Source organism: Mobula birostris, chromosome 7 (genome assembly GCF_030028105.1).
Source record: "Mobula birostris isolate sMobBir1 chromosome 7, sMobBir1.hap1, whole genome shotgun sequence".
Lineage (NCBI taxonomy): Eukaryota > Metazoa > Chordata > Chondrichthyes > Myliobatiformes > Myliobatidae > Mobula > Mobula birostris.
Genome location: NC_092376.1, coordinates 171,802,291 through 171,830,220, shown reverse-complemented (window position 1 = coordinate 171,830,220; position 27,930 = coordinate 171,802,291). Strand labels below are relative to the sequence as shown.

Below are 27,930 nucleotides of genomic sequence, written 5' to 3'. Positions count from 1 at the left end.
AGTAATTCAGAGCAATAGGTCAGCTGCTGGCATTGCGGACTGAGGAGTGTGTGTTGCTACAGATTTTCTGCATCTGTAGAACATCTTATGTCTTTTTTCTACTCTCAATTGTGGACAGAGATCCGGCCTGTGCAATTTCTCCATCAGTAGCACAACACTGCCCCCCGGTGTTCATTATAAAGATTAGCTGATTTGTAACATACATCAAAACATGCAGTACAAGGAAATGTGTATTTTAGACTATAAGATAATAAGATATAGGAGCAGAATTAGGCTATTTGGGTCATCGAGTCTGCTCTGCCATTTCAGCGTGGCTGAATCAATTTTCCTCTCTGCCCTAATCTCCTATCTTCCCTCAGAATCCCTTCATGGTCTGACCAATCAAGAAACCCTCAAACTCTGCCTTAAATATAATTAAAGACAGCATCCACTGCTGCCTGTGGCAATAAATTCCACAGATTCACCACTCTCTGGATAAAGAAATTCCTCCTCATCTCTGTTCTGAGGCTGTGTCCTCTGGTCCTGGACTCTCCCACCAGAGGAAACATCCTCTCCATATCCACTCAAGGCCTTTCACCATTCAGTAGGTTTCAATGAGGTCACCCCCCATTCTTCCGATTTCTAGTGAATACAGGCCCAGAGCCATCAAACGCTCTTCATATGACAAGCAATTGCATCCTGAAATCATTTTTGTGAACCTCCTTTGAACCCTCTCCAGTTTTAACACATCCTTTCTAAGATAAGTGGCCCAAAACTACTCACAATATTCCAAGTGAGGCCTCACTAATGCTTTATAAATGCTCAGCAATACATCCTTGCTTTTATAAGACCTTAAGACATGGGAGCAGAATTTGGCCATTCAGCCCATCGAGTCTGCTCTGCCAATCCATCATGGCTGATCCCAGATCAAGAGATCTAGAATGCAAGAGCAAGGAGGTGTTTTTTCTCTCCACTTAGAAAATAGTCAACCCTTTCATTTTTTCTACCAAAGTGCATGACCATACACTTCCCAACATTGTATTCTATCTGCCGTTTCTTTGCCCATTCTCTTAATCTGTAGAAGTCCTTCTGTAGGCTCTCTATTTCGTCAAAGCTACCTGGCCCTCCACCTAACTTCTTCATATCATTTGCAAACTTTGCAACAAAGTCATCAATTCCATCTTCCATATCATTGACATATACATAAAAAGAATTGGTCCCAACACAGATCCCTGTGGAACACCATTAATAAGACTATAAGACCATAAGACGTATGAGTAGAATAAGACCATTCAGCCCATTCAGTCTCCTCTGCCATTCCATCATGGCTGATCCCAGAGCCCACTCAATCCCTAACACCTGCCTTCTCACCATATCCTTTGATGCCCCAACCAATCAGGAAACAATCAACTTCTGCCTAAAGTATATCCACGGACTTGGCCTCCACCGCAATCTGTGGCAGAGTGTTCCATAGATTCACTACTCTCCGGCTAAGAAAATTCCTCCTTACCCTCCTTACCTCTGTTCTAAAAGGTTATCCCTCAATGTTGAGACTGTGCCCTCTAGTTCTGAATACCCCTACCATATGAAACGTTCTTTCCACATTCACACTATCTAGTCCTTTCAAAATTTGGTAGGTTTTAATGAATCCCCACTTATTCTTCTAAATTCCAGTGAGTACAGGCCCAAAGCTGCCAAACACTCCTCATATTTTAAACCCTTCATTCCCGGAATCATCCTTGTGAACCTCCTCTGGACTCTCTCCAATGACAACACATCCTTTGTGAAATATGGGGCCCAAATCTGTTGACCATACTCCAAGAGCGGCCCAACCAGTGTCTTACAAAAGCTTAGCATTATCTCTTTGCTTTTATATTCTGTTCCCCTAATCACCAGCAGCCAACCAGAAAACTCTCCCTTTATTCCCACACTTTGCCTCCTTCGAATCAGCCACTACTTTATCCCGGCTACAATATTTCACGTAATACTATGGGCTCGTAGCTTGTTAAACAACCTCATGTGTGGCAGCTTATCAAAGGCCTTCTGAAAATCCAAGTGCGCTACATCAACCGATTCTCTTTTGTCTATACCGCTTGTTATTTCTTCAAAGAATTCCAACAGGTTTGTTAGGCAAGATTTTCCCTTCAGGAAACCATGCTGACTTTGGCCTATTTTATCAAGTACCCTAAGACCTCATCCTTATTAATCTACTCCAGCATCTTCCCAACCACTGAGGTCAGGCGAACTGGCCTGTAATTTCCTTTCTTCCTCCTCTCCCTTCTTGAAGAGTGACGTTTGCAATTTTCCAGTCTTCCATAACCATTCCAGAATCTAGTGATTCTTGGAAGATCATTACTAATGCCTCCACGATCTCTTCAGCCATCTCTATTTTGATTTTGCATCAAATCAAATCAGAGAGGATTGTACAAGTGTTGCCATGGCACCAACATAATGTGACCACAACTCATTATTCCTAGCCCACACACTTCTGGAATGTGGGAGGAAACCAGAACATATGAGGAAATCTGTGTGTTCATGTGGAGAATGTACAAACTTCTTACAGACACCAGTGGGAATCGAACTCCCATCTTGAATCATCAGGAAGGAGGGCACACACTCAGCAATTCAGGAACAGCTTCTTCCCCTCTGTCATCTGATTTCTGCATGGTCATTGAACCCATGAAGCCTACCAAGCTACGCACATAAAAATTGCTGGTGAACGCAGCAGGCCAGGCAGCATCTATAGGAAGAGGTACAGTTGACGTTTCAGGCCGAGACCCTTCGTCAGGACGAACTAAAAGAAGAGATAGTAAGAGATTTGAAAGTGGGAGGGGGAGGGGGAGATCCAAAATGATAGGAGAAGCTGCCTGGCCTGCTGCATTCACCAGCAATTTTTATGTGTGTTGGTTGAAATTCCAGCATCTGCAGATTTCCTCGTGAAGACTACCATGCTACTCTGTTTCATTTCTCTTACTTTGAACTACTTATTTTAACTTAACTATTTAATACACATATACTGTATATATTTCCTGTAATTTATTTATCATTTATTTCATTGTCCTTCTGCCATGAAGTTAATGAATTTCCCAACATGTGCCAGTGATATTATAATTGATTCTGATTCTGAATTTACACTGGCTGCTGTAATCACGTATCTCTGCTGACCTCTGATTCTTTCCCTTACTGTTTTCCCCAGGGCCATCCCTGCAGAGGTTTGACACACTGAGGTTTTCCTAAAGCCTATCTTTCAGACCCTGAATAACTTTGTTTATTTCGTGGACAGTTCTATGTGTAGGGGAGACCTGTTGACTGATGTTCCAGTCAGTATGGAAGCACTTAATGAAATGTAATAGAATTTGTGAAACATGTGCAGAAATAAAGAGTGACAAACAATGTACAAAAAAAATAAAACCATGCAAATAACTATGCAAATATAAATATACAGCTGACAAGACCACTAGATATAAAGTTCATTGACTGAGCGACCCAATCACGTTTCACATGTGGTGGAATATTATAAACTCTGTCAGTGACAGTCTGAGTCAGAGGAGTTTTTAGGGATCTAGTGATGTTTCTGCTGATGACTGGTGCATTCCAGTAACTCATTCACAAAGCCTGTTATCCACTGCATTGTGTAGACAAACCATTCACTGTTTGACACACTGATGAATATCCAGTGTCCTGAGCAGTTACCAACTGCTCACCGTCTCATGTCGCTAGGATTGTATCCTTCGCTGAGATTTCTGCTGAGAAATATGCCAGTGAACTCGTTGTATTGCAAAGAGGATACAGCTACCATTAGACACTGCTCGATGTGTGGAGTGGTTTGAAAATAGTGAGGATTTCTAACACATATCATTCAGACCCTGAATCGATTTATTGATCTCCTGGATTATTGATCACTTCTGTGTGCAGGGGAAACCTGTATTACAAAGAGTGTTACAGTCAGTATAGAAACTATAAACTGTGCTCCTGGCTGTCAAACAAATGTCACTGATCACAGGGATTTGAATGTATGGACATACAAACCCAAGGAAGATTTGTTAACGGAGCAACCCCTCTCCACGGTTTGGTATTCAAGGACTAATGTGAAGAGAATCGTCTTGCAAACACCTACTCGCTGACAGTCCAACCACAAAATGTGATACTCCTAGTCCAAGGAAATGCCAGGCCACGGTAAAATTCTGACGTGTACTCTTCCATACCATGAGTAGGAGAAGTTGTTGATATCATAATGGTTTCTGATCACTGCATGTGACCAAATTCCCTAAGCTTTGCCTGCTTGGGATGTACTGATGTCATTGCTGGGAACTGGGGAATGGTCTAAACAGAGTTCAGCTATTTAACAAGCTGCAAGCCCATGGTATTGCAGGAAAAATTCTAGCATGGATAAAGCAGTGGCTGATCGGCAGGAGGCAAAGAGTGGGAATAAAGGGAGCCTTTTCTCGTTGGCTGCCAGTGACAAGTGTGTTCCACAGGGGTCTGTGTTGAGACCAATTCTTTTTACGTTATATGTCAGTGCTATGCTGCAAAGTTTGAATTGAATTATTAGATTATTAGATTATGAGGACACGCAGTCCTCTTTTATTGTCATTTAGTAATGCATGCATTAAGAAATGATACAATATTCCTCCGGTGTGATATCACAGAACCACAGGACAGACCAAGACTGAAAAACTAACAGAAACCACATAATTATAATGTATAGTTACAACAGTGCAACAATACCACAACTTGATGAAGAACAGGCCATCGCACAGTAAAAGAGTTCAAGGTCTCTCGAAAGTCCCACATCTCGCGCAGATGGGAGAAGGAAGAAAACTCTCCCTGCCATGCCCGACCACAGTCCAATTCTGAGTCATCCGAAAACTTCGAGCCTCCAATCAGCTCTCCAACACCGAGTACCGAGCACCATCTCTGCCGAACGCTTCGACCTCAGCCTCGGTCGCCAGCAGCAGGCAAAGCCGGGGATTTTGGGGCCTTCCCTCCGGAGGTTCTCGATCACACTGTAGCAGCGGCAGCTGCTAATGCCTCCACAATCTCTTCAGCCATCTCTATTTTGATTTTGCATCAAATCAAATCAGAGAGGATTGTACAAGTGTTGCCATGGCACCAACATAGCGTGACCACAAGTCACGAAATAAAGTTACGTGATTAGTAATAAAGTTAAGTTTACTTTATTACTTACATCCTTCATATACAGGAGGAGTAAAACTCTTTATGTTGCGTCTCCCTTCAAATGTGCAAAGTGTACTTATGGTCATTTATAATAAATATTATGTACAACAGATAGTCAATTTAACATAGAAATACTGTGGCGTCAGCATGAATTAATCAGTCTGATGGCCTGGTGGAAGAAGCCGTCCCGGAGCCTGTTGGTCCTGGTTTTTATGCAGCGGTATCGTTTGCCAAATGGTAACAGCTGGAACAGTTTGTGTTTGGGGTGACTCGGGTCCCCAGTGATCCTTCGGGTCCTCTTTATACACCTGTCTTTGTAAATGTCCTGAATAGTGGAAAGTTCACATCTACAGATGCGCTAGGCTGTCCGCACCACTCTCTGCAGAGTCCTGCGATTAAGGGAAGTACAGTTCCCATACCAGGCAGTGATGCAGCCAGTCAGGGTGCTCTCAATTCTGCCCCTGTAGAAAGTCCTTAGGATTTGGGGATCCATACCAAACTTCTTCAACCGTTTGAGGTGAAAGAGGCGCTGTTGTGCCTTTTTCACCACACAGCTGGTGTGCACAACCACATGAGGTCCTCGGTGATGTGGATGCTGAGGAACTTAAAGCTGTTTACCCTCTCAACCCCAGGTCCATTGATGTCAATAGGGGTTAGCCTGTCTCCAATCCTCCCGTAGTCCACAACCAGCTCCTTTGTTTTGCGACGTTGAGGGAGAGGTTGTTTTCTTGATACCACTCTGGCAGGGTGATGACTTCCTCTCTGTAGGCTGCCTCATTATTATTATTTGAGATTAGGCCAATCAGTGTAGTGTCGTCAGCAAATTTAATTAGCAGATTGGAGCTATGGGTGGCGACACAATCATGGGTACAGGGAGTAAAGGAGGGGGCTTAGTACATAGCCCTGAGGGGCACCTGTGTTGCGGGTCAGAGGGGCAGAGGTGAGGGAGCCCACTCTTACCACCTGCTGGTGATCTGACAGGAAGTCAGATACATACATGGAACTAAATTGTACATACATGGAATTATGATGTAGTGGCCATTACAGAGACTTGGCTGGCACCAGGGCAGGAATGGATTCTTAATATTCCTGGATTTCAGTGCTTTAAAAGGGATTGGGGGGGAGGGGAGTTGTTACTACCTCAAAGAACTCTAACAGGTTTGTCAGGCATGGTTTTTCTTCACAGAAACTTTGTGACTTTGACTTATTTTATCATTAGTCTCCAAGTAGCCCAAAACCTCATCCTTAATAATAGACTCCAACACTTTTCCAAGCACTGAGATTAGATGAACTGGCCTATAATTTCTTTTCTTTTGCCCTCCTCCTTACTTCAAGAGTGGAATGACACTTCCAGTCCTCAGGGACCATGCCAGAATCACTTAATTCTTGAAAGATCGTAACCAATGCATCTATTATCTCTTCAACAACCTCTCCCAGGACTCTGGGATGTTGTCTATCTGGACTCATCCACCAAAGACCTTTGAGTTTGCCTAGCACTTTTTCCTTTGTAATAGCAATGGCACTCACTCCTGCTCCCTGGTACTCACAGACCCTCTGGCACACTGCTAGTGTCTTCCACAGTGAAGACTGATGCAAAGTACCCATTAATTTCATCTGCCATTTCTTTGTCCCCATTACCACCTCAACAGCACCATTTTCCAGTGGTCCAATTTCAACTCTCACCTCCCTTTTACTCTTTATATAACTGAAAGAACTTTTGGTATCCTGCTTTATATTATTGGCTAGTTTGCCCTCATATTTCATCTTCTCTCTTCTCATGGTTTTTTTGGTCGCCTTTTGTTGGACTTTAAAAACTTCCCAATCACCCAACTTCCCACTCACAAAAACAACAGATAAATAAGCAATAAATATCAAGAGCATGAGATGAAGAGTCCTTGAAAGTGAGCCCACAGGTTGTGGAAACAGATCAGTGATGGGGTGTGTAAAGTTGAGTGAAGTTATCCCATCTGGTTCAACAGCCTGATGTCTGAGGGGTAATAACTGATGGTGTGGTTTCTGAAGCTCCTGTATCTTCTTCCTGATGGTAACAGTGAGAAGAAAGCACGACCTGGGTGGTTGAAGTTCCTGATGATTGATCCTGCTTTCCTGAGAAAGCACTGTGTGGATGGGCACAGTTGCGTGGAGGGTTTTACCCATGACGGACTGGGCCAAATCCATGACTTTATGTATGATCTTCCATTCAAGCACATCGGTGTTTCCATACGAGGTCACGATGCAACAAGTCAGTAAACTCTCCACCACACACCTATAGAAGTTTATCAAATTTTGGACGTCCTGCTGAATCTTTACAAACTTCTAAGTAGGGGTGCTGCCATTGTTTCCTTCATAATTGTACTTATGTGCTGGGCGCAGGTCAGATCGGAATCAGGCTTATTACCATTGACATCTGCTGGGAAATGTTTTGTGGCAGCAGTACATAAAATTACCATCAGTTACAAAAATAATAAATACAAATTACATAAATAGTGCAGAGAGCAAAATATTGAGCAAGTATTGGGTACCTGGACAAGACCTTACTATTTCTTAACAAACTTGTGCGAGGGATTTGAGATGTTTGAGGTTATTGAAGGGTTTTGAGGTGTTTGAAGTTTGCAAGGGGACTGAGGTTTCGGAGTGGATTTGATGCGTTTGTGGTTTCCAAGGGGACTGAGGTTTCGGAGTGGATTTGATGCGTTTGTGGTTTCCAAGGGGACTGAGGTTTCGGAGTGGATTTGATGCGTTTTTGGTTTCCAAGGGGACTGAGGTTTAGGAGTGGATTTGAGGTGTTTGTGGTTTGCAAGGGGACTGAAGTTTGGGAAGGGTTTCAGGTTGGTGAAGGGGTTTGAGATGTTTGAGGTTACCTAGGGGTTTGAGGTTTGTGAAGGGGTTTGAAGTGTTTGAGGTTAGCGAGGTGGTTGCTTGAGTTTAGTAAGGAGGTTTGAGGTTTACAAGGGATTGAGTTTAGTGAGGGTGTTTGCGGGGTTTGAGAATTGTGAGAGAATTTGAGACTTGCAAGCATATTTGAGAGGTTTGAGGTTTGCAAGGTGATTTGAGGTTTACAAGCGGTTAGTGGTTTGCAAGGTGCTTTGAGGTTTAAGAGAGGGTTTGAGGTCAGTGATGGTGTTTTAGTTTTGCAAGGGGATTTAAGGTTTGAGAGGAACTTTGAGATTTGTAAGGGAGTTAAGGTGCTTGAGGTTAATGAGAGGGTTTGAGGTGTTTGAGGTTTGTGGGGGTTTTGAGGTTTGCAAGGGGCTGGGGGTTTGGGAGTAGATTTGAGGTGTTTGAGTTTATGGGGGGTTTAAAATGTTTGATATTTGCAAAGGTGTTTGAGGTTTTCTAGGGGAATTAAAGTTCACAAGGGGTTTGAGGTATGTGAAGGGGTTTGAGGTATGTGAAGGAGTTTAAGGCGTTTGAGGTTAGTGAGGTGGTTCCTTGAGTTTAGTGAGGAGCTATGAGGTTTGTGAGAGTGCTTGAAGTTTGTAAGGGATTGAGTTTAGCAAGAGTGTTTGAGGGGTTGAGTAGAATTAGGCCATTCGGCCCGTTGAGTCTGCTCTGCCATTTCTTCAAGGCTGATTTAACATCCCTCCCAACATGAATCTCCCTCCTGCCCTCTCCCCATAATCTTTTACATCCTTACTCAAGGTACTTGGAGACTAATGATAAAATAAGTCAAAGTCACATGGTTTCTGTAAAGGGAAATCTTGCATGACAAATCTGTTAGAGTTCTTTGAGGAAGTAACAAGCAGGTTAGATGAAGGAGAGGCAGTGGATGTCATTTACTTGGATTTTCAGAAGGCATTTGATAAGGTGCCACACATGAGGCGGCTTAACAAGATAAAATTCTCTGGCATTACAGGAAGTATATTGGCACGGATAGAGGAATGGCTGATGAGCAAGAGGCAGTGAGTGGGAATAAATAGGGCCTTTTCTGGTTGGCTGCCAGTGACTAGTAGTGTTCTTCAGGTGTCAGTATTGGGATCGCTGCTCTTCACATTGTATGTCAATGGTTTGAATAACAGAATTAATGGCTGTGTGGTAAAATTTGCAGATGATACAAAGATAGTTGGAGGGGTAGGTAGTGCTGAGGAAGCAATGCGATTGCAGCAGAACTTAGACAAATTAGAAGAATGGGCAAAAAAATGGCAGATGGAATACAATAGACAATAGACAATAGGTGCAGGAGTAGGCCATTTGGCCCTTCAAGCCAGCACCGCCATTCTGTGATCATGGCTGATCATCCACTATCAATAATCAGTTCCTGCCTTATCCCCATAACCTTTGATTACAGTGTTGGGAAATGTATGATAATGAATTTTGGTAAAAGGAACAATAGCGCAGATTATTATCTGAATGGGGAGAAGGTTCAATCTTCAGACATGCAGAGGGACTTAGGAATCCTCATGCAGGACTCACAGAAGGTTAATTTACTGGTTGAGTCTGTGGTATAGAAGGCAAATGCAATGTTGGCATTTATTTCAAGGGGAATAGAATATAAAAGCAAGGAAATAAAGCTGAGGCTTTATAAGACACTAGTCAGGCCACACTTGGAGTATTGTCAACAGTTTTGGGCCCTATATCTCAGAAAGAATGTGTTGTCATTGGAGAGAGTCCAGAGGAGGTTCACATTCCAGGAATGAAGGGGTTAACATATGAGGAGTGTTTGGCAGCTTTGAGCCTGTACTCACTGGAATTTAGAAGAATGCGGGGGTGGGGTAGAATCTCACTGAAACTTACCAAATGTTGAAAGGTCTAGATAGGGTGGATGTGGAGAGGAGGGTGGATGTTTCCTTTGGTGGGGGTATCCAGAGCTATAGGGTACAGCCTCAAAATTGAGGGGCGACCCTTTAGAATAGAGATAGGGACGAGTTTTTTTGGCCGGAGAGTGGTGGATCTGTGGAATACTCTGCCATAGGGCATCAAAGGATATGGCAAGAAGCTAGGTGTATGGGATTGAGAGAGATCCAGAATCAGCCATGCTGGAATGGCAGAGCAGACTTGATGGGCTGAATGGCCTAATTCTGCTCCTATGTCTTATGGTCTTATGAGTTTAAGCTTTGCAATGAATTTTGAGGTTTGCATGGTGATTTGAAATTTACAAGGAAGTTTGAGGCTTGTGATGGGGTTTGAGATTTGCAAGGGGGGTTATGGTTTGAGTGGGAGTTTGAGGTTTGTGAGGGAGTTTAAGGTGTTTGAGGTCGGTGAGGGGGTTTGAGATTTGCAAGGGGGTTATGGTTTGAGTGGGCGTTTGAGGTTTGTGAGGGAGTTTAAGGTGTTTGAGGTCGGTGAGGGGGTTTGAGATTTGCAAGGGGGTTATGGTTTGAGTGGGAGTTTGAGGTTTGTGAGGGAGTTTAAGGTGTTTGAGGTCGGTGAGGGGGTTTGAGATTTGCAAGGGGGTTATGGTTTGAGTGGGAGTTTGAGGTTTGTGAGGCAGTTTAAGGTGTTTGAGGTTGGTGAGGTGTTTTCAAGTCAGTGAGTATATCTGAGGTTTGCAAAGGGCTTTATGTTTGGGAGTAGCTTTAAGGGCTTTGAGGTTTGCAAGTGTTTTGAGGTTAGTGAGGGGGTTTGAGTTTTGCAAGGGGGTTTAAGGTTTGAGAGGGAGTTTAAAGTGCTTGAGGTGTTTGAGATATGCAGGTTTGCAAGGGGTTTTGAAATTAGTGAAAGGGGTTTGAGGTTTGCGAGAGGTTTTGAGTTCTCAAATGGGAGGGCTAGGCAACCCATGGCTGACAAGGGAAGTTAAGGACTACGTAAAAGCAAGGAATGGGCACATATGGTGCAAAAGTTGAGTGGGAAGTTGGGTGATTGAGAAGTTTTAAAAATCCAACAAAAGATAGCTAACAAACCATAAGAAGGGAAAAGATGAAATAGGAGGGCAAACTAGCCGATAATATAAAGCAGAATACCAAAAGTTTTTTCAGCAATATAAAGAATAAAAGGGAGGTGAAAGTTGATATTGGACTACTGGGAAATAATGCTGGTGAGGTAGTAATGGGGACCCTTTAGAACAGAAGCAAGGAGGATTTTTTAGCTAGAGAGTAGTGAATCTATGGAATGCTCTGCCATAGACTGTGGTGGAGGTCAAGTCCGTGAGTATATTTAAAGTGGAGGTTGATAGATTCCTGATTGGTTGAAGCATCAAGGGATATGCTGAGAGGGCAGGTGTATGAGGTTGATTGGGATCTGGGATCAGCCATGATGAAATGGTAGCGCAGACTCAATGGGCTGAATAGGCTAATTCTGCTCCTGTGTCTTATGGATTTATGGTCAGTGAGTATGTTTGAGGTTTGCAAGGAGCTTTAGGTTTAGGAGTGGATTTGAGGTGTTTGAGCTTTCTGAGGGGGTTTGAGATGATTGATATTTGCACGTCTGTTTGAGGTTTGTAAGGGGATTTGAGATTAACGAGTATGTTTGAGGTTTACAAGAGGCTTTAGGTTTGGGAGTGGATTTGAGGTATTGGAGGTTTGTGAGGAGGGTTGAGATGTTTAATATTTGCAAGTCTGAGGTTTGTAATGGGGATTGAGGTTTGTGAGGGGTTTGAGATTAGTGAGAAGGTTTGAGGTTATTGAGAGGGTTTAAGGTGTTTGAGGTTAGTGAGCAGGTTGCTTGAGTTTTGTGAGGGGGTTGAGGTGCAATTTGTGAGGCTGTTTGTGGTATTTGACGTTTGTGAGAGAGTTTGAGGCTTCTGAGGGGTTTTGAGGTTTGCGAGGGGTTTGAGATTTTGAGAAGTGATTGACATTTGCAAATAGCAAAGTGGTTTTGAGGAATATGAGGGGGTTTGAGGTTAGTGAAGGTGTTTGAGGTTTGTGAGGCTGTTTGTGGTGTTTGATGTTTGTGAGAAGGCTTGAGGTTTGCAAGGGGGTTTGAGATTGGTGAAGGGGTTTTATGGTTTGCAAGGGTTTGAAATTAGTGACAGTATTTGAGGTTTGTGAAGGGGTTTAAATTTTGGGATTGAGTTTGAGGGGTTTGAGGTTTTGAGGTTTGTGAGAGGCTTTGAGGTTGGTTAAGGGGTTTTAAGGGGTTTAAGCTTTACGATGGTGTTTAAGGTTGGTGAGGGTTTGAGGTCTGTCAACAATTTTGAGGTGTTGGAAGTGTGTATAAGAATGAGGTTTACAAAGGCTTGAAAGTTTTGAGGGCTGTGAGGGATTTGAGGTTAGTGAGAGGGTTTGAGATGTTTGAGGTTAGTGAGGGGTTCAAGGTTTATGGAGGGAGGTTTGAAATTTGTAAGGGGTTTCGAGCTTTGTGAGGGGGTTTGAGGTGTTTGAGGTTTAGAGGGGATTTGAGGTTTGTGAGAGAGTTTGAAGTTCTGAGGAGATTTCAGGTTTAGAGGTTTGTGAGGTGGTTGAGTTTATGAGGGGGTTGAGGTGTTTGTAGTTTGTGATGTGGTTGAGTTTAGTGAAGTAGTTTGATGTTTGTGAGGGAGTTTGAGGTGTTTGAGGTTTGTGAGGTGGTTGAGTTTATGAGGGGGTTGAGGTGTTTGTAGTTTGCAAGGTGGTTGAGTTTAGTGAAGGGGTTTGAGGTTTGTGAGGGCTTTGAGGTATTTGAAGTTTGGGAGAGTTTTGAGGTATGTGAGGTGGTTGACGATTGTGACAGTGTTTGACGTTTGTGACAAGGTTTGTGATGGGAATTTTGAGGTCATTGAGGTAAGCGAGGTTTGGAGCCGCTCTGAGCCCCAGCAGTACATATGGGAGATGATCATGCCAACACTCATCAGTCAGGGAAGCCCTCAGAGCAGTTTTTAAGGAGCATTGAAACTGCTCGCATAGGCTGTTGGACTGTGGGTGATACGCAGTGGTGTGATGTAGCCTACTGCCGAGGTTCTGGGTCATTCCAGTCCTGAGGGCTGAAATGAACTGGGGACTGTAGTCAGAGTAAATACTAGATGGGGTGCCAAACCGAGCAACCTAGGTGTTTGATGAATGTCCGAGCCACGTCTGCGACCGCCATCGGTGCCAGAGGGACAACCTCGGGTTGCCTGGTGACGTGGTCCACCAGGGTAAGGAGGTGTGTGAAACCATGGGAGAGGGAAGAGGACCAACAAGGTCCATATTAACATGCCAATGGTGCCTGAACATAGAACATAGAATAGTACAGCACAGTACAGACCCTTCCGCACACACTGTTGTGCCAACCCTCAAAACCTGCCTCACTTATAAGCCCCCACCTTAAATTCCTCCATATACCTGTCTAGTAGTCTCTTAAACTTCACTAGTGTATCTGCCTCCACCACTGACTCAAGCAGTGTATTCCACGCACCAACCACTCTCTGAGTAAAAAACCTTCCTCTAATATCCCCCTTGAACTTCCCACCCCTTACCTTAAAGCCATGTCCCCTTGTATTTGAGCAGTGGTGCCCTGGGGAAGGGGCGCTGGCTATCCACTCTATCTATTCCTCTTAATATCTTGTATACCTCCATTATGTCTCCTCTCATCCTCCTTCTCTCCAAAGAGTAAAGCCCTAGCTCCCTTAATCTCTGATCATAATCCATACTCTCTAAACCAGGCAGCATCCTGGTAAATCTCCTCTGTACCCTTTCCAATGATTCCACATCCTTCCTACAGTGAGGCGACCAGAACTGGACACAGTACTCCAAGGGTGGCCTAACCAGAGTTTTATAGAGCTGCATCATTACTTCCCGACTATTAAACTCTATCCCTCGACTAATGAAAGCCAACACCCCATAAGCTTTCTTAACTACCCTATCTACCTGTGAAGCAACTTTCAGGGATCTGTGGACATGTACCCCCAGATCCCTCTGCTCCTCCACACTACCAAGTATCCTGTCATTTACTTTGTACCCTGCCTTGGAGTTTGTCCTTCCAAAGTGTAACACCTCACACTTCTCCGGGTTGAACTCCATCTGCCACTTCTACAACCTATCAATGTTTCTCTGCGATCTTCGACAATACTCTACACTATCTACAACACCACCAACCTTTGTGTCGTCTGCAAACTTGCCAACCCACCCTTCTACCCCAACATCCAGGTTGTTAATAAAAATCACGAAATGTAGAGGTCCCAGAACCGATCCTTGTGGGACACAACTAGTCACAACCCTCCAATCCGAATGTACTCCCTCCACCACAACCCTCTGCCTTCTGCAGTCAAGCCAATTCTGAATTCACCTGGCCAAACCTCCTTGGATCCCATGCCTTCTGACTTTCTGAATAAGCCTACCATGTGGAACCTTGTCAAATGCCTTACTAAAATCCATATAGATCACATCCACTGCACTACCCTCATCTATATGCCTGGTCACCTCCTCAAAGAAATCTATCAGGCTTGTTGGACACAATCTGCCCTTCACAAAGCCATGCTGACTGTCTCTGATCAGACCATGATTCTCTAAATGCCTATAGATCCTATCTCTAAGAATCTTTTCCAACAGCCTTCCCACCACAGACGTAAGGCTCACTGGTCTATAATTATCCGGACTATCCCTACTACCTTTTTTGAACCGGGGACAACATTCGCCTCCCTCCAATCCTCCATTACCATTCCCGTGGACAACGAGGACATAAAGATCCGAGCCAGAGGCTCAGCAATCTCTTCCCTCGCCTCATGGAGCAGCCTGGGGAATATTCCGTCAGATCCTGGGGACTTATCCGTCCTGATGTATTTTAATAACTCCAACACTTCCTCTCCCTTAATATCAACATGCTCCAGAACATCAACCTCACTCATATTGTCCTCACCGTCATCGAGTTCCCTCTCATTGGTGAATACCAAAGAGAAGTACTCATTGAGGACCTCGCTCACTTCCACAGCCTCCAGGCACATCTTCCCACCTTTATCTCTAATCGGTCCTACCTTCACTCCTGTCATCCTTTTATTCTTCACATAATTGAAGAATGCCTTGGGGTTTTCCTTTACCCTACTCGCCAAGGCCTTCTCATGCCCCCTTCTTGCTCTTTTCAGCCCCTTCTTAAGCTCCTTTCTTGCTACCCTACATTCCTCAATAGACCTATCTGATCCTTGCTTCCTAAACTTCACGTATGCTACCTTCTTCTACCTGACTAGATTTTCCACCTCACTTGTCACCCATGGTTCCTTCACCCTACCATTCTTTATCTTCCTCACCGGGGCAAATTTATCTCTAACATCCTGCAAGAGATCGCTAAACATCGACCACATGTCCATAGTACATTTTCCTGCAAAAACATCATCCCAATTCACACCTGCAAGTTCTAGCCTTATAGCCTCATAATTTGCCCTTCCCCAGTTAAAAATTTTCCTGTCCTCTCTGATTCTATCCTTTTCCATGATAATGCTGAAGGCCAGGGAGCGGTGGTCACTGTCCCCCAGATGCTCACCCACTGAGAGATCTGTGACCTGACCCGGTTCGTTACCTAATACTAGGTCTAGTATGGCATTCCCCCTAGTCGGCCTGCCAACATACTGTGACAGGAATCTGTCCTGGACACACTTAACAAACTCTGCCCCGTCCAAGTGATGGTTAACGTTTGCCTACTGACAGTCCTGACAGGCTGCAGTGCCAGCACACATGTCCTTTCACAGGCCATGCCACACAAACTTCAGTGCAACCAGGTTCGTGAGACCTTCCAGCCCGAATGCAAAAGGGCATGTATGGAGTCGAAAACAGTCTGTCTCGAGTTTGCGGGCAGTGTGGGGCAAGAGTGACCAGTTGAAACATCGCAGAGGAGAGAAACCCCAGTTTCCCCGATCTTGATGTCAGCCAACCGCAGGCCTGTGACTGATGTTCAGTAAGCCTGGACCTCTGGGTCAGTAGCTTGGTCATCTGCCATGCCGGCATAGTCAGCCCCTTTGTGTACGGCCTCAATGGCTGACTGTGAGAGGCAATCAGCCACGGCTTTATTTTTCCCCTTGATATGTTGTACGCACATCAGTTGTGAACTTAGATATATAGGCCAGGTGGCGTTGCTGCCGTCTGATATTTTGGCTATCACATGCACGAGGGGTTTATGGTCAATGAACACTGTGAAATGACAACCCCCCTAGAAGAAAACAAAGGTGGCGGACAGCCAGATAGAGACTGAGAAGCTCACAGACAAACGTGCTGTACTTCCTTTCGGAGGGAGAGAGCTGCCGGCCGAAGAAGGCGAGTGACTGTCACACACTGTTCATGCACGGTACCCACAGCATATTCGGAAGCACACTCTACAGGGGAGCGTAATAAGTTCAGCAGCTCGCAGAATGAAGTGGAAATAGAAATTGACCATTGCTAAAAATTCCTGTAGTTTCTTTGTAGTGCAGGGTGGTGGGAAATCCAGAATAATGGCTATATTTGATGGGAAGAGTTTCGCACCTTCTGCGGAGATGCGATGGCCGAGAAAGTCAATGGTTGACAACCCAAACTGGCACTTAGCAGGGTTATTAATCAACCCATGTTGGTTTAAGCGCTGGAAAGGTATGCAGAGATGAGATACAGGTTGGGATTTGGATGCACTGGCAAAAGGTATGACATCCAGGTAAATGAAAAGAAGGTCTGAGTCTTTTAATACAGAGCCCAGCAGCAGTTGGAAAGTCAGTGCTGCATTTTCCAGCCCAAACAGCATGCAAAGAAACTCAGAGGCCAAACAGGGTCAGCCACTTTGGAATGAACTCTAAGCACACAGGCACCTGATGGTAGCCCCTAACTAAGTAGATTTTGGAAAAAATTATCTCGGTTAAATGTGCCTAGATGATCGGGGATGGTGATCTCATTAAGGTGTCAGTAATTTCTTTATGGACCATATGGAGGCCACCCAGGGTCTATGTGACTGGCCTGCAATGCCAAGTCTTTTCACTTTGGCCAACACATAGCCTTTGCAGTTGCCAACTTTTCTGGGTTCAGTCTACATGCACGAGCAAGATCTGGCAGATCAGTTGTGGAAATGTGTTTGACCACATGTTTTGTGACTGTAGTGGAGAATGTAGGCTCGGTGAGGTTTCAGAATTCGCCCAACAGTCAAGTAAACTCATATGTGGTGGTACATGCACTTGACAGAATCATTGTGGGGAACATACTGGGGGAGCAGGGTAATGTTCGAAAGTTCTTGACATCCAGAAGCCAACAGTTCCTAAGATCAGTTAAAAGTCCTTCGGCACACAGGAAATCTGTACTGAGCAGAGGTCTAGCCACTTTATCCAGGACGAAGTCCCATGTGCAACATCACATACTGAAGCAGAGTGTCACCCGTCATGTCCCGTAAGTCTGGATCCTGCTGCCTCCAGCGAGATTTCATCGCTCTTTGCCTTCTCATCAATAGGTGATGGTAGGCAGATATTGAATGGCAGAGTAGACTCAATGGGCCGAATAGCCTATTTCTGCTCCTGTGTCTTATGGTCTAGCTGCCAGCAGAACACTCGCTTGAGCACCTGTGTCACCCTGAAAGGATGTCCATAATGAACAGTAGATGACCCTGGCAGATGGAGCCCACAGTGTTGTCCCGATGAGCTGACACTGTTGAAGCTGCAAGGTGGTCAGCACTTCCTATTGTTCATACCGAAGAGAGCGTGGTAAAAACACAGACCTGCTATCATCTATTTTGCATCTGTTCCTTATGGTGGGGGCCTTGCTGACCGGGCTTACTAAGGTAGAGAAAGGAGGAGGAATGATGCACCGCTGCTCGGCTGAGTGTAGACTATCAGTCACTTTAGCAAGCTCCCTATAATCCTTTACGAGTGCATTAGTGAGGGCTATATGAACTTGACCTGGCATTCACTGTGTGAAGAGTTCTACAAAAATAAAACAAGGATGGTGATTTCCCAGGAGAGACAGCATGTGGTCCATTTGCTCCAGAAGTTTAGCATCACCAAGGCTGGGCAAGGAGAGCAACTGTCTGGTGCGATCAGACTTCGGTAGTCCGAAAGTCTGTAATAGGTGAGTTTTTAGTAATTGGTATTTATCTTGTTCAAACTGGTGTTCCAGTAGACTCACCACTCTCACAGCCGTGGAACTGCTGAGCGGCACTAACATGCAGAAGAACTTAATGTTATCAACAGTGAATTCTTCAGTGCACAATGGGCCTTGGCTTGTACAAACCAAGCAACAACATTTTGCTCCCAAAACTCCAGCAGTTTCAAAGCAACTGGGTTGCCCAGCATGTTCAATAACTCTGGAACTGTGGAGCATTGGGGTCAGCAATGTATGTTTTCACAAATAAAATGATGTGAGGCATTTTAGGTTTCAGAAAAACTGCAACAACTGATTTATTGTACTCCAAACGCTGAACATAAACAGCACAGAAAAAGAACCATGTAATATGTCATCATGTCAAACTATCCTCTTAGGGTGAACCCCAACTCAATGTTGTTGGTTGCCAGTTATATACATTTCCACCAATTACATTACCTTACAAGGTTAGTGAGAGTGTTTGAGGTTTGTGAGGGGATCTGAGGTGTTTAAGTTTGGTATAAGAGTTGCTATTCATTGGGACGGAGTTGGTCACCGTTTAACAGGATCTTTTGGCTGCTGCCGGTGACAGCGTTGGTCAGTGCTGGCAGGGGACATGAGTTTGTGGTGGAGGAGTTCACTGGGGTGGGGAGGGGAGTGGAAAGACTAGGCAGTGGGGAGACGAGTGTATCTCTCTACCTCGCTGAACACACTAATAGGGGCTGACCCCTGGGAAATGGGAGGTGGGCAGATCTCTCTTCCTCCCTGAACACTCTAGCAAGGGCTGACCCTGGGCAAAGCAATGTATCTGGGCAAAGCAATGTATCTGGGAGAAGGGCGGGGGGCTGGGTAGTGGGAAGCACTAGTGAATGTACAGTCTTTGTCTCTGTCATCAACATCTAACCAGCATAGGCTAATGTCCCGTGATGGGATGTTTGGAATCACGGTGATATCCTCATCCACCCCCTAATTCCACTATGTGCTATGCTTTATTCAGCTTCTGACCATTCAGACGCCAGACTAGGCCTCAGATGTCTCTGAATGCCTCTCATTTGGTATTACCTCCCAACCCCGTGCCCTGTATGTGTTTAGGTCTCTGTCAGGTCGGATCGTTGGTGGAGTTTGGTGGTTCTTCACTCTGATCATCATCTCCTCTTACACGGCAAACCTAGCTGCCTTCCTCACCGTCGAGAGGATGGTGTCGCCCATTGAGAGCGCTGAAGACCTGGCAAAACAGACGGAGATCGCCTACGGAACCCTGGATGCTGGATCAACCAAGGAGTTCTTCAGGGTGAGCTTGCCACTCTCTGTCACCGAGCTTCCCCGAGTGATGGATCCCAAGCTAGGGCGTGGTCTCAGAATCTGAGTTTGTCCTTTTGGATGGAGATGTAGTTCCAGAGGGTGGTGAATCCATGGAAACCTAGACAATGGAGGGATCCAGTGAACATATTCAAGGCAGGGATGGAGTTTTAGTGCATGGGGTAGCCGAGGTTCTGAGAAGGGGTATAGGAGTGTGAGTCTGGGGCTGAGATGGGGTCAGCTGATTCCTGCCCATCTCATTTGTCCTGCTGGTAACAAGAGGACATTCTCTGATGTTTCAGCAAGGTTGTAGGTACACCAGAGGCTGCCCTTCCAGAGGTCACAGTATAGGGCAGCCACAATGGCAGTGAATTTGTGAAAGCACACGCCTATGAACAGACTTCATGCACTCAATGCCGGAATTCCTCCACCCGTCGCCTAGTCATTGACCAGTGATCTCACTCCACAAGAACAAGCTATGGTGGGACCAGGGACTTACCATGACTAAGAGGGTAACCATTCAGTTCTGACGACCCTAGCAGTGCCAGGAGAGACTCTAGTTCACTCATTAGGTTCCCATCAGTCGTCGTCAGCCATTTTTAGCCCAGGATCCACTTCTGCTTCCTCGCCTGACAGGCCCTGACTCTTGGGATGACTGTTGCCCTAAGACCCTTCAAAACACTTAGATACTTCCCTATTTATGCTTTTGCCTATAGAGAGGTTACATTTTGGTAGCTAATAGACTACACCAATCCATGCCTCTCAGATTCAGAATGGATTCAGATTTATTTATCTCATGTAGACTGAAACATACAGTAAAATGAGTCCCTTGCATTAACAACCAACACACCTGAGGATTTGCTGGGGGCAGCCCGCAAGTGTTACCACACAGTGCAGCACCAACACAGCATGTCCACAAAGTTCAACACAGCACAATAATGCAACACAACACAGGTAGCAGCAATATCAGAACAAAACAAGACAACAAACACCAAAAAAAGCTCCTCACCACCAAACAAATCAGGCCATCTTTGGGCCTCCAGTCCTTGACCCCTGGGCTCTCAGATCCACAGATAGGCCTCTAACCCCAGGTCTGGCTGTCTCCAGGCCTCCAGTCCTTGTCCCCAGACTCTCAGACACCAGGCCACACCTGTTATTCATGATTTTAACCCAAACCAGTTCTGCATTACCACCCACTGTCTCCACACCATGAGACAACAATATTCTGATAGGTTGCTGGGTTAACAATGCTACCTCGCTCTTTTCTCCTTTTTGGATCGTGAAATAGAACATATAACAATACAGCACAGGAACAGATCCACGGTCACCAACTAAATGGTCAACTAAACTAATCTCTCTGTCTACGCAATGTCCATGTCCTTCCATTTTCCTCACATTCATGTGCCTATCTAAATGTCCCTTAAAAGCCTCTGCCTCTATCACCACCCTAGGTAACGCATTCCAGGCACCCACCACTCTCTGTGTAAAAAAAACTTGCCCCTCACATCTCGTTTGAAATTACCTCCTGTCACCTTAAATGCATGCTCTCTGGTGTTAGACATTTCAATCCTTGGGAAAAGGTAGTTGTCTATCTACTCTATTTGTGCCTCTCATAATTGTACAAACCTCTATCAATCCACTGGATGATATAACGTGGAATATTGAGTCCAGTTCTGGTGGCCCTGTCTGTGTAATCGATGTCAGATCACGTTCATATATTGTTATTGGACTGTCAATTCATCCACTTTATCCGAAACGCTACATGCTTCCAAATAAACAGTGTTAAGCTTTTCTATTTACTTCCAACCTCTGGACTTGTTCCCTGCTGCACACTGTTTACAGTTTCTGTCCCAGCATGTTACTCCTTGCTTGCCAATTTCTGCCTTGTTAACCTGTGCCCACACTGTCCCATCTCCTGCAGAACATCTTGCTCTGGCAGCCTTCCCCCCTTGTTACTTTAAAGCTCTGTACACAGCCATATTTGTGTGATTCACCAGGAAGCTGATCCCCGCGCAGATCAGGTGAAGTTTATCCTATTGGAACAGTCCTCCACTTCCCTAGCCTTTCTATCAGTGTTCCATCAATCACAAACCATTTCCACCTCCCCATATTTTCAAAGTCCAAGATACCATATACTACCCTGAGATTTGTTTTCTTGCAGGAAATAAAGAAATACAATAAAATTAATGAAACAACTATACATAACAAAGACTGACGTTCAACCAATGTGTAAAAGAGACAAATTCTGCAAATAAAAAATAAATAATACTGAGCTCATGGGTTGTAGAGTCTTTGAAAGTGTGTCTGGAGGTTGTAGAATCAGTTCAGTGTTGAGGTGAGTGAAGTCAGCCTTACACTTACCTCTCTAATCCTATTTACCCTTTGCCAACCTGTCAAGATATGGAGGTTACAGAGACTAGCATCTAGGTCCGTGATGGGACTGGGATTGCTGGGGACAGGAGTTAGCAGGAAACCTGTGAAGGACCTGTACGTTTGTGGTGGTTGAACTGTGTGCGCGAGATTTACTGCACTGGGGAATGGCGCCCATGGGCATGTGTTGGTGATCAATGACGATTCTGGAACAGAAGCTGTGGCGGCATGGCACTGAGTTAGACTCATGGTGTTCCTTTCTCTCTGCTCCCTAGAGATCCAAGATTGCTGTCTTTGAGAAGATGTGGGCGTATATGAAGTCCGCTGAGCCCTCAGTCTTTGTAAAGACCACAGAGGAAGGAGTAACACGAGTGCGGAAGTCAAAAGGGAAATATGCCTACCTGTTGGAGTCAACCATGAATGAGTACATTGAGCAGAGGAAGCCATGTGACACCATGAAGGTGGGAGGGAACCTAGACTCCAAGGGCTACGGAGTCGCCACACCCAAAGGATCTCCCCTAAGGTGGGTAATCCAAAGAGACCAGGTCAAGTGTTAGTGGAACCCTAGGTGGTTTTAGGCTGGTGCACTGATAGTGTAACAGTAAGGAATGGTGAAGACAGTGAGGACAATAGTGTAACTGGAGGCCACAGCCTCAGAATAGAGAGACATCCCTTTGAAACAGAGATGAGGAGGAATTTCTTGATACAGACAGTGGTGAATCTGTGGAATTCATTGCCACGGAGACTGTAGAAGCCAGGTCATTTGGTATATTTAAAGTGGAATTTGATAGGTTCTTGATTAGTAAGGATGTCAAAGTTTACAGGGAGAAGACAGGAGTATGGGGTTGAGAGAGATAATAAATCAGCCATGATAGAATGGTGGAGCAGACTCGAAAGGTTGAATGGCCTAATTCTGCTCCAATATCTTATGGTCTTCTGACTAGTGCACTGATAGTGGAGACTAGTGCACCATAGTGTAATGGCAAAGACTAGTGCACTGACAGTGTAATGGTGAGGCTAGTGTACTGATAAGGAGGACTAGTAGATCATCGGTATAACAGTGAGGACTAGTACACTAACAGTGTAAAGGTTAAAACTGATGCACTGACGGTGTGACAGTGAGCACGACTGCACTAATGGTGTTACAGTGAGGATTAGTGCAATGATGGTGTAATGGAAGGGCTAGTGCACTGATTGTGTAACAGTGAGGACTAGTGAACTGATGGTGTAATGGTGAGGCATAATGGACTAGTGCAGTAACCCAACCCTTGTTGAAACCATCCTGGAGCACTGTGTACCTTTTTCATTATAATGAAAATACAGAGAAACTAATGATTGGTGAGAAGTTTGATTTGATCCAAGTTAAAATGGTTTAGGTGGAGAAGAACATGGCCATCAACAATAATGTCACCAAGAAATACAATCAGGAACTTAGGAGAAATTGTCCTTTCTACAAAGTAAGAAGAAGATGAAAGCTGGTGCTACAGTGTGTGGTAGAGATGAATTGAAAAGTCAACATGCAAGGGAGTGAGGAATTATAAGAGTAAATCTCACAAAGGCTCAGCATCTGCTGAGGGATAGACAAAATAAGATGAGGCATTAACTTTCTTCCTCTCCCCACAGATACTCCCTGGCCCGTTGAGTTTTTTTCTGGTTTTTATCCAGAATTGTTAAGTTTATAAGTGTTGATTTTAGGATGTGGGTGAGACTGGTGACTGAGGAAGAGGGTCTGGAAGGATCATTGTGCTGGTACGGAGCTGTCCAGTCCTGAAAGGCTGATGTAACAATAACCAGTAATGAAAGAGTCTCTCTCTCTCTCTCCAGCTATCCATCCCATAGGATGATGATGGTTCCTTTCATTCAGTTAGTGGGGTTTGAGTAAGATTAAGTGGGAAATGGAGTGAAATAATAGGATAATGGTTTTAATCAACAATGTCACAGATTAACAATGCTAACTAGTGCTACGGCACCAGTGGTAGTTAACTCTGCTAATTCCTACTGTCTGATAAGAGACCAGTTAGTTTACTCTGAGATATGTGAAGGTGGGTTGTTTCCTTTTGAATTTGGGCAACACGAAGGACTTTATTGGTTTCTTACCTATCAGTGGACAGCCTGAGGTCCACACTGTGCTGTCAGTCCCATCACCAACCAGTGATCATCTTGGGCCTCCAATCATCACTGACAGATTAAACAGGACTGGGAATGTCTGTCCCTCAGAGACTAGAACATTTTCTTCCCTCTCATGTACCCTGACACTCCCCTCCCTCCCATGTATCCTGACATCCCCCTCTCACTCATGTAACCTGACCTCCCCCTCCCACTCATGTAACCTGACATTCCCCCCCTCCCATGTAACCTGACATTCCCCCCTCCCATGTAACCTGACATCTCCCTCCCTCCCATGTATCCTGACAATCCCCTCCTACCCATGTATCAACATTCCCCTCCCTCCCATGTAACCTGACATTCCATCCCTCTCATGTAACCTGACATTCCCAACCCTCCTATGTATCCTGACATTCCCCTCCCTCCCATGTATCCTGACATTCCCCCTTCCCATGTATCCTGAATTCCCCTCCCTCCCATATACCCTGACATTCCCCTCCTTCCCATGTATCGACATCCCCCCCATGTATCCTGACATTCCCCTCCCCTCCCTCCCATGTATCTTGACATTCCCCATCCTCCTATGTATCCTGACATTCCCTATCCTCCCATCTATCCTGACATTCCCCCATGTATCCTGACATTCCCCTCCCTTCCATATACCCTGACATTTCCCTCCCTCCTATGTATCAACATTCCCCCCCCATGTATCCTGACATTCTCCTCCCCTCCCTCCCACGTATCCTGAGATTCCCCATCCTCCCTCCCTTGTATCCTGACATTCCCCATACTCCCTCTCTTGTATCCTGACATTCCCCATACTCCCATGTATCCTGACATTCCCCATCCTCCCATATACCCTGACATTCCCCTCCCCCCCTCCCATGTATCCTGACATTCCCCATCTCCCACGTATCCTGACATTCCCCATCTCCCACGTATCCTGACATTCCCCATCCTCCCATGTATACCGACATTCCCTCCGTCCCATGTATCCTGACATTCCCCTCCCCTCCCTCCCATGTATCCTGACACTCCACGGATTTCCATGGATGCTGCCCGACCTGCTGAGTTCCTCCAGCGCGTTGTGAGTGTTATCCTGACACTCCCCTCTTTCCCATGTATCAACATTCCCCCCTCCCATGTATCCTGACATTCCCCATCCTCCTATCTATCCTGACATTCCCCTCCCTCCCACGTATCCTGACATTTCCCTCCCCTCCCTCCCATGTATCCTGACATTCCCCATCCTCCCATGTATCCTGACATTCCCCCCTCCCATGTATCCTGACATTCCTCCCTCTCATGTATCCTGACATTCCCCCCCCATGTACCCTGACATTCCCCTCCCTCCCATGTATCCTGACATTCCCCTCCCTCCCATATATCCTGACATTCCCCATCCTCCCATGTACCCTAACATTCCCCCCTCCCATGTATCGACATTCCCCTCTCCCATGTATCCTGACATTCCCCTCCCTCTCATGTATCTTGACATTCCCCATTCTCCCCCCAAGCTTTGCCACACTCAGTCACGGTCCCCCACACCACCAACCCCACTCCTCCCTAGACCTCCTCATTGATTCTTTGAATTAAGTGCGATGTTTTAACTTGTGATTACAAAGAGCTGACTACGACCAGGTTACCATATCGCACTTTGATTGCCAATTCCCCCCATGTTAACCTATGCCCTCATTCTCTCACCTCCTGGCTTATTCAACATTTTGTTCTTGCAGCCTCTCTCCTCCTAGATAGTTTAAAGATTGAGGTACAGCTGGATTTATGTGAATCACTGGATTCCTGGTCCCAGCATAGACTAGGTGAAGTTTATCCCAATTCAACAGCTCTCACCTTCTCCATTCCTGGTATCAGCAATCCATCAATCAGATCCCATTTCCATCTCATGAGAATTACCTCACTAATCCTATTTACCCTTTGCCAATTCACATACGACTCCAGTAGTAATCCAGATATTATCTCCCTTGTAGTTCTGCTTTTCAATTTTGCTTTGAGTTCCTCAATCCCTTTGTTTGTCATTAGTTCCTGTGTGGATGAAGACAACTGGATTGTCTCCCCCACTGCGCCGGTGTAAGTTCTTCACCAGCCCAGAGGAGATGTCCTTGACCCATCACCAGGTAGACAACATGGCTTTCAAGATTCCCTGTCTCTGCTGCAGAGAACCAGCAACTCTTCACCTAAATTTTTATCCAAAACAAAATGAAAGGGTTGTAAAGAAAGCTTTTGCCACATTGGTTTTCAGTAATCAAAGTACTGAGTACAGGAGATAGAATGCTAATCTGAAGTTGTATAAGACATTGGTGAGGCCTAATTTGGAGTATTGTGTCAAGTTCTGGTCATCTACCTATAGGAAAGATGTAAAATGAGATTAAAAGAGTGCAGAGAAAATTTACAAGGCTGTTACCAGCAGGACTGAGTTACAGGGAAAGGTTGAACAGGTTCGGGCTTCATACCCTGGAGCAAAGGAGAGTGAGAGGGGATTTGATGGAGGTGTACAAAATTATGAGGGTTTAGATAGGGTAAATGCATGCAGGCTTTATCCACTGAGATTGGATGAGACTGGAACTAGAAGTCACATGTTAAGGGTGAAAGATGAACTATTCAAAGGGAACACGAGGGAGAACAGAGGGTGGTGAGAGTATGGAACAAGCAGCCTGCGGAAATGGTGGGTGCAAGTTTGACTTCAATGCTTAAGAGAAACTTGTATAGATATATGAATGGGAGAGGTGTGGAGGGGTATTGTCCAGGTGCAGGTCGATGGGAATAAGCAGATTAATAGTATGGCATTGACCAGGTGGATCAAAGGGCCTGTTTCTGTGCGGTAATGTTCTATGAGTCTATGACAGTTTTCATTGTCCCTTTGCTGAATTCTCCAACTCAAGCATCCCTTTCTACTAGGAACTCACCCATATCCACTGACCACACACACAGACGAACTCTTTGGTCTATAATGGGTCTTTCCCTAGTTATCTCCTGCCCTTAACGTACTTATGCAATCGTTCATCCATCTGTCAGTAATATTTCATATCCCCCTCTTTCAGAATCCCCTTATGCTCTCTATATCCTGAAGGGTAACCCTGGGCAACTTATTGACATCCAGGCTGCCTTTAACTTGCTGCCCACACCTTCACTTTTCCAGGGAAATATGGGCTCTGAACCTCCTCATCTCACTCTAGACTGACCCATGTCCCCCCAACACTGATCACAGGTCAATCCTGATAGCTGGCAATTTCTGCCTAATCCTGTCCTGTGACAGTACAATGGCCCCTCCCCCATTGATTTTCTTGTCTTCCTTGTCGCAAATCTGTCGCAATCCCCAACCCCCACACCTGACCCTGTCCTCATCCCTGACCTGTTCATGATCCTGACCCAGATCCTAATGCTGACCCTGACTCCATTCAAGACCCCATACCCAATCCAATCCTGACCCGATCCTGTCCCTAATCGACACATCTTCCACACTCCATACTATCAATATTTCACCACTTTAGTTCTTTGTGAAATAACGTCTCCAATTCTGACGGACACTTTTTCTGCTCACAACTGATGAGTATGTTTTATCTTTGCAAGAAACCCAGTAAACCTGGCAGTTCTTAAACTCAACGAACAGGGACTGTTGGACAAATTGAAAAACAAATGGTGGTACGACAAGGGAGAATGTGGCAGTGGCGGCGGTGACGCGAAGGTCAGCTCCATTGGGGAATTCCTGGGTAAAAAGCACAACTGTGTAACCAGCAGACAACCAGCATGGCCCCACACTCGAGAGAATTCGCCACACTCAGAGAGGAATTAACCCCACACCCTGAGGAGAATTGGCCCCACTCTCAGGGGAACTAATCCCACACTCAGAAGGGATCTGGCTGCACACTCAGAGGGAAATTCACTCCACACTCAGGTGAACTGACCCCATGCTCTGAGGGTAATTGCCCCAACACTGCCCCCACAGTTTCTTACCAAGGGCTGTCTGTCTGAAAGAGTCTGTGACCAGTACTGACTCTCTCTGCCTCTTCACATCATTTATTTCCACTTCAGTGATGTCTGAGTCTGAGTGTGGAACAGTGGGCATTCCCTGGACTGGGCCTCCAGTACCCCAGAGCTGGGATCCAGCTATCCTGGACAGTGGTGAGAC

The 27,930-nt window shown here is 45.3% G+C and overlaps 1 protein-coding gene across 3 annotated transcripts in view; it reads left to right on the top strand.

The window, feature by feature from the left end:
* Nucleotides 1-27,930, top strand: part of LOC140200571 (glutamate receptor 1-like) — a 205,162-nt gene that overhangs the window by 154,417 nt on the left and 22,815 nt on the right. Inside the window, exons 12-14 of one of the 3 annotated variants that reach the window (XM_072264085.1) lie at nucleotides 19,101-19,299; nucleotides 21,953-22,200; nucleotides 27,372-27,486. In XM_072264085.1, the coding sequence (XP_072120186.1) occupies nucleotides 19,101-19,299; nucleotides 21,953-22,200; nucleotides 27,372-27,486 (562 nt within the window). The remainder of the gene's footprint in view (nucleotides 1-19,100; nucleotides 19,300-21,952; nucleotides 22,201-27,371; nucleotides 27,487-27,930) is intronic. The other 2 variants (XM_072264087.1, XM_072264086.1) reach the window with 2 other exon arrangements.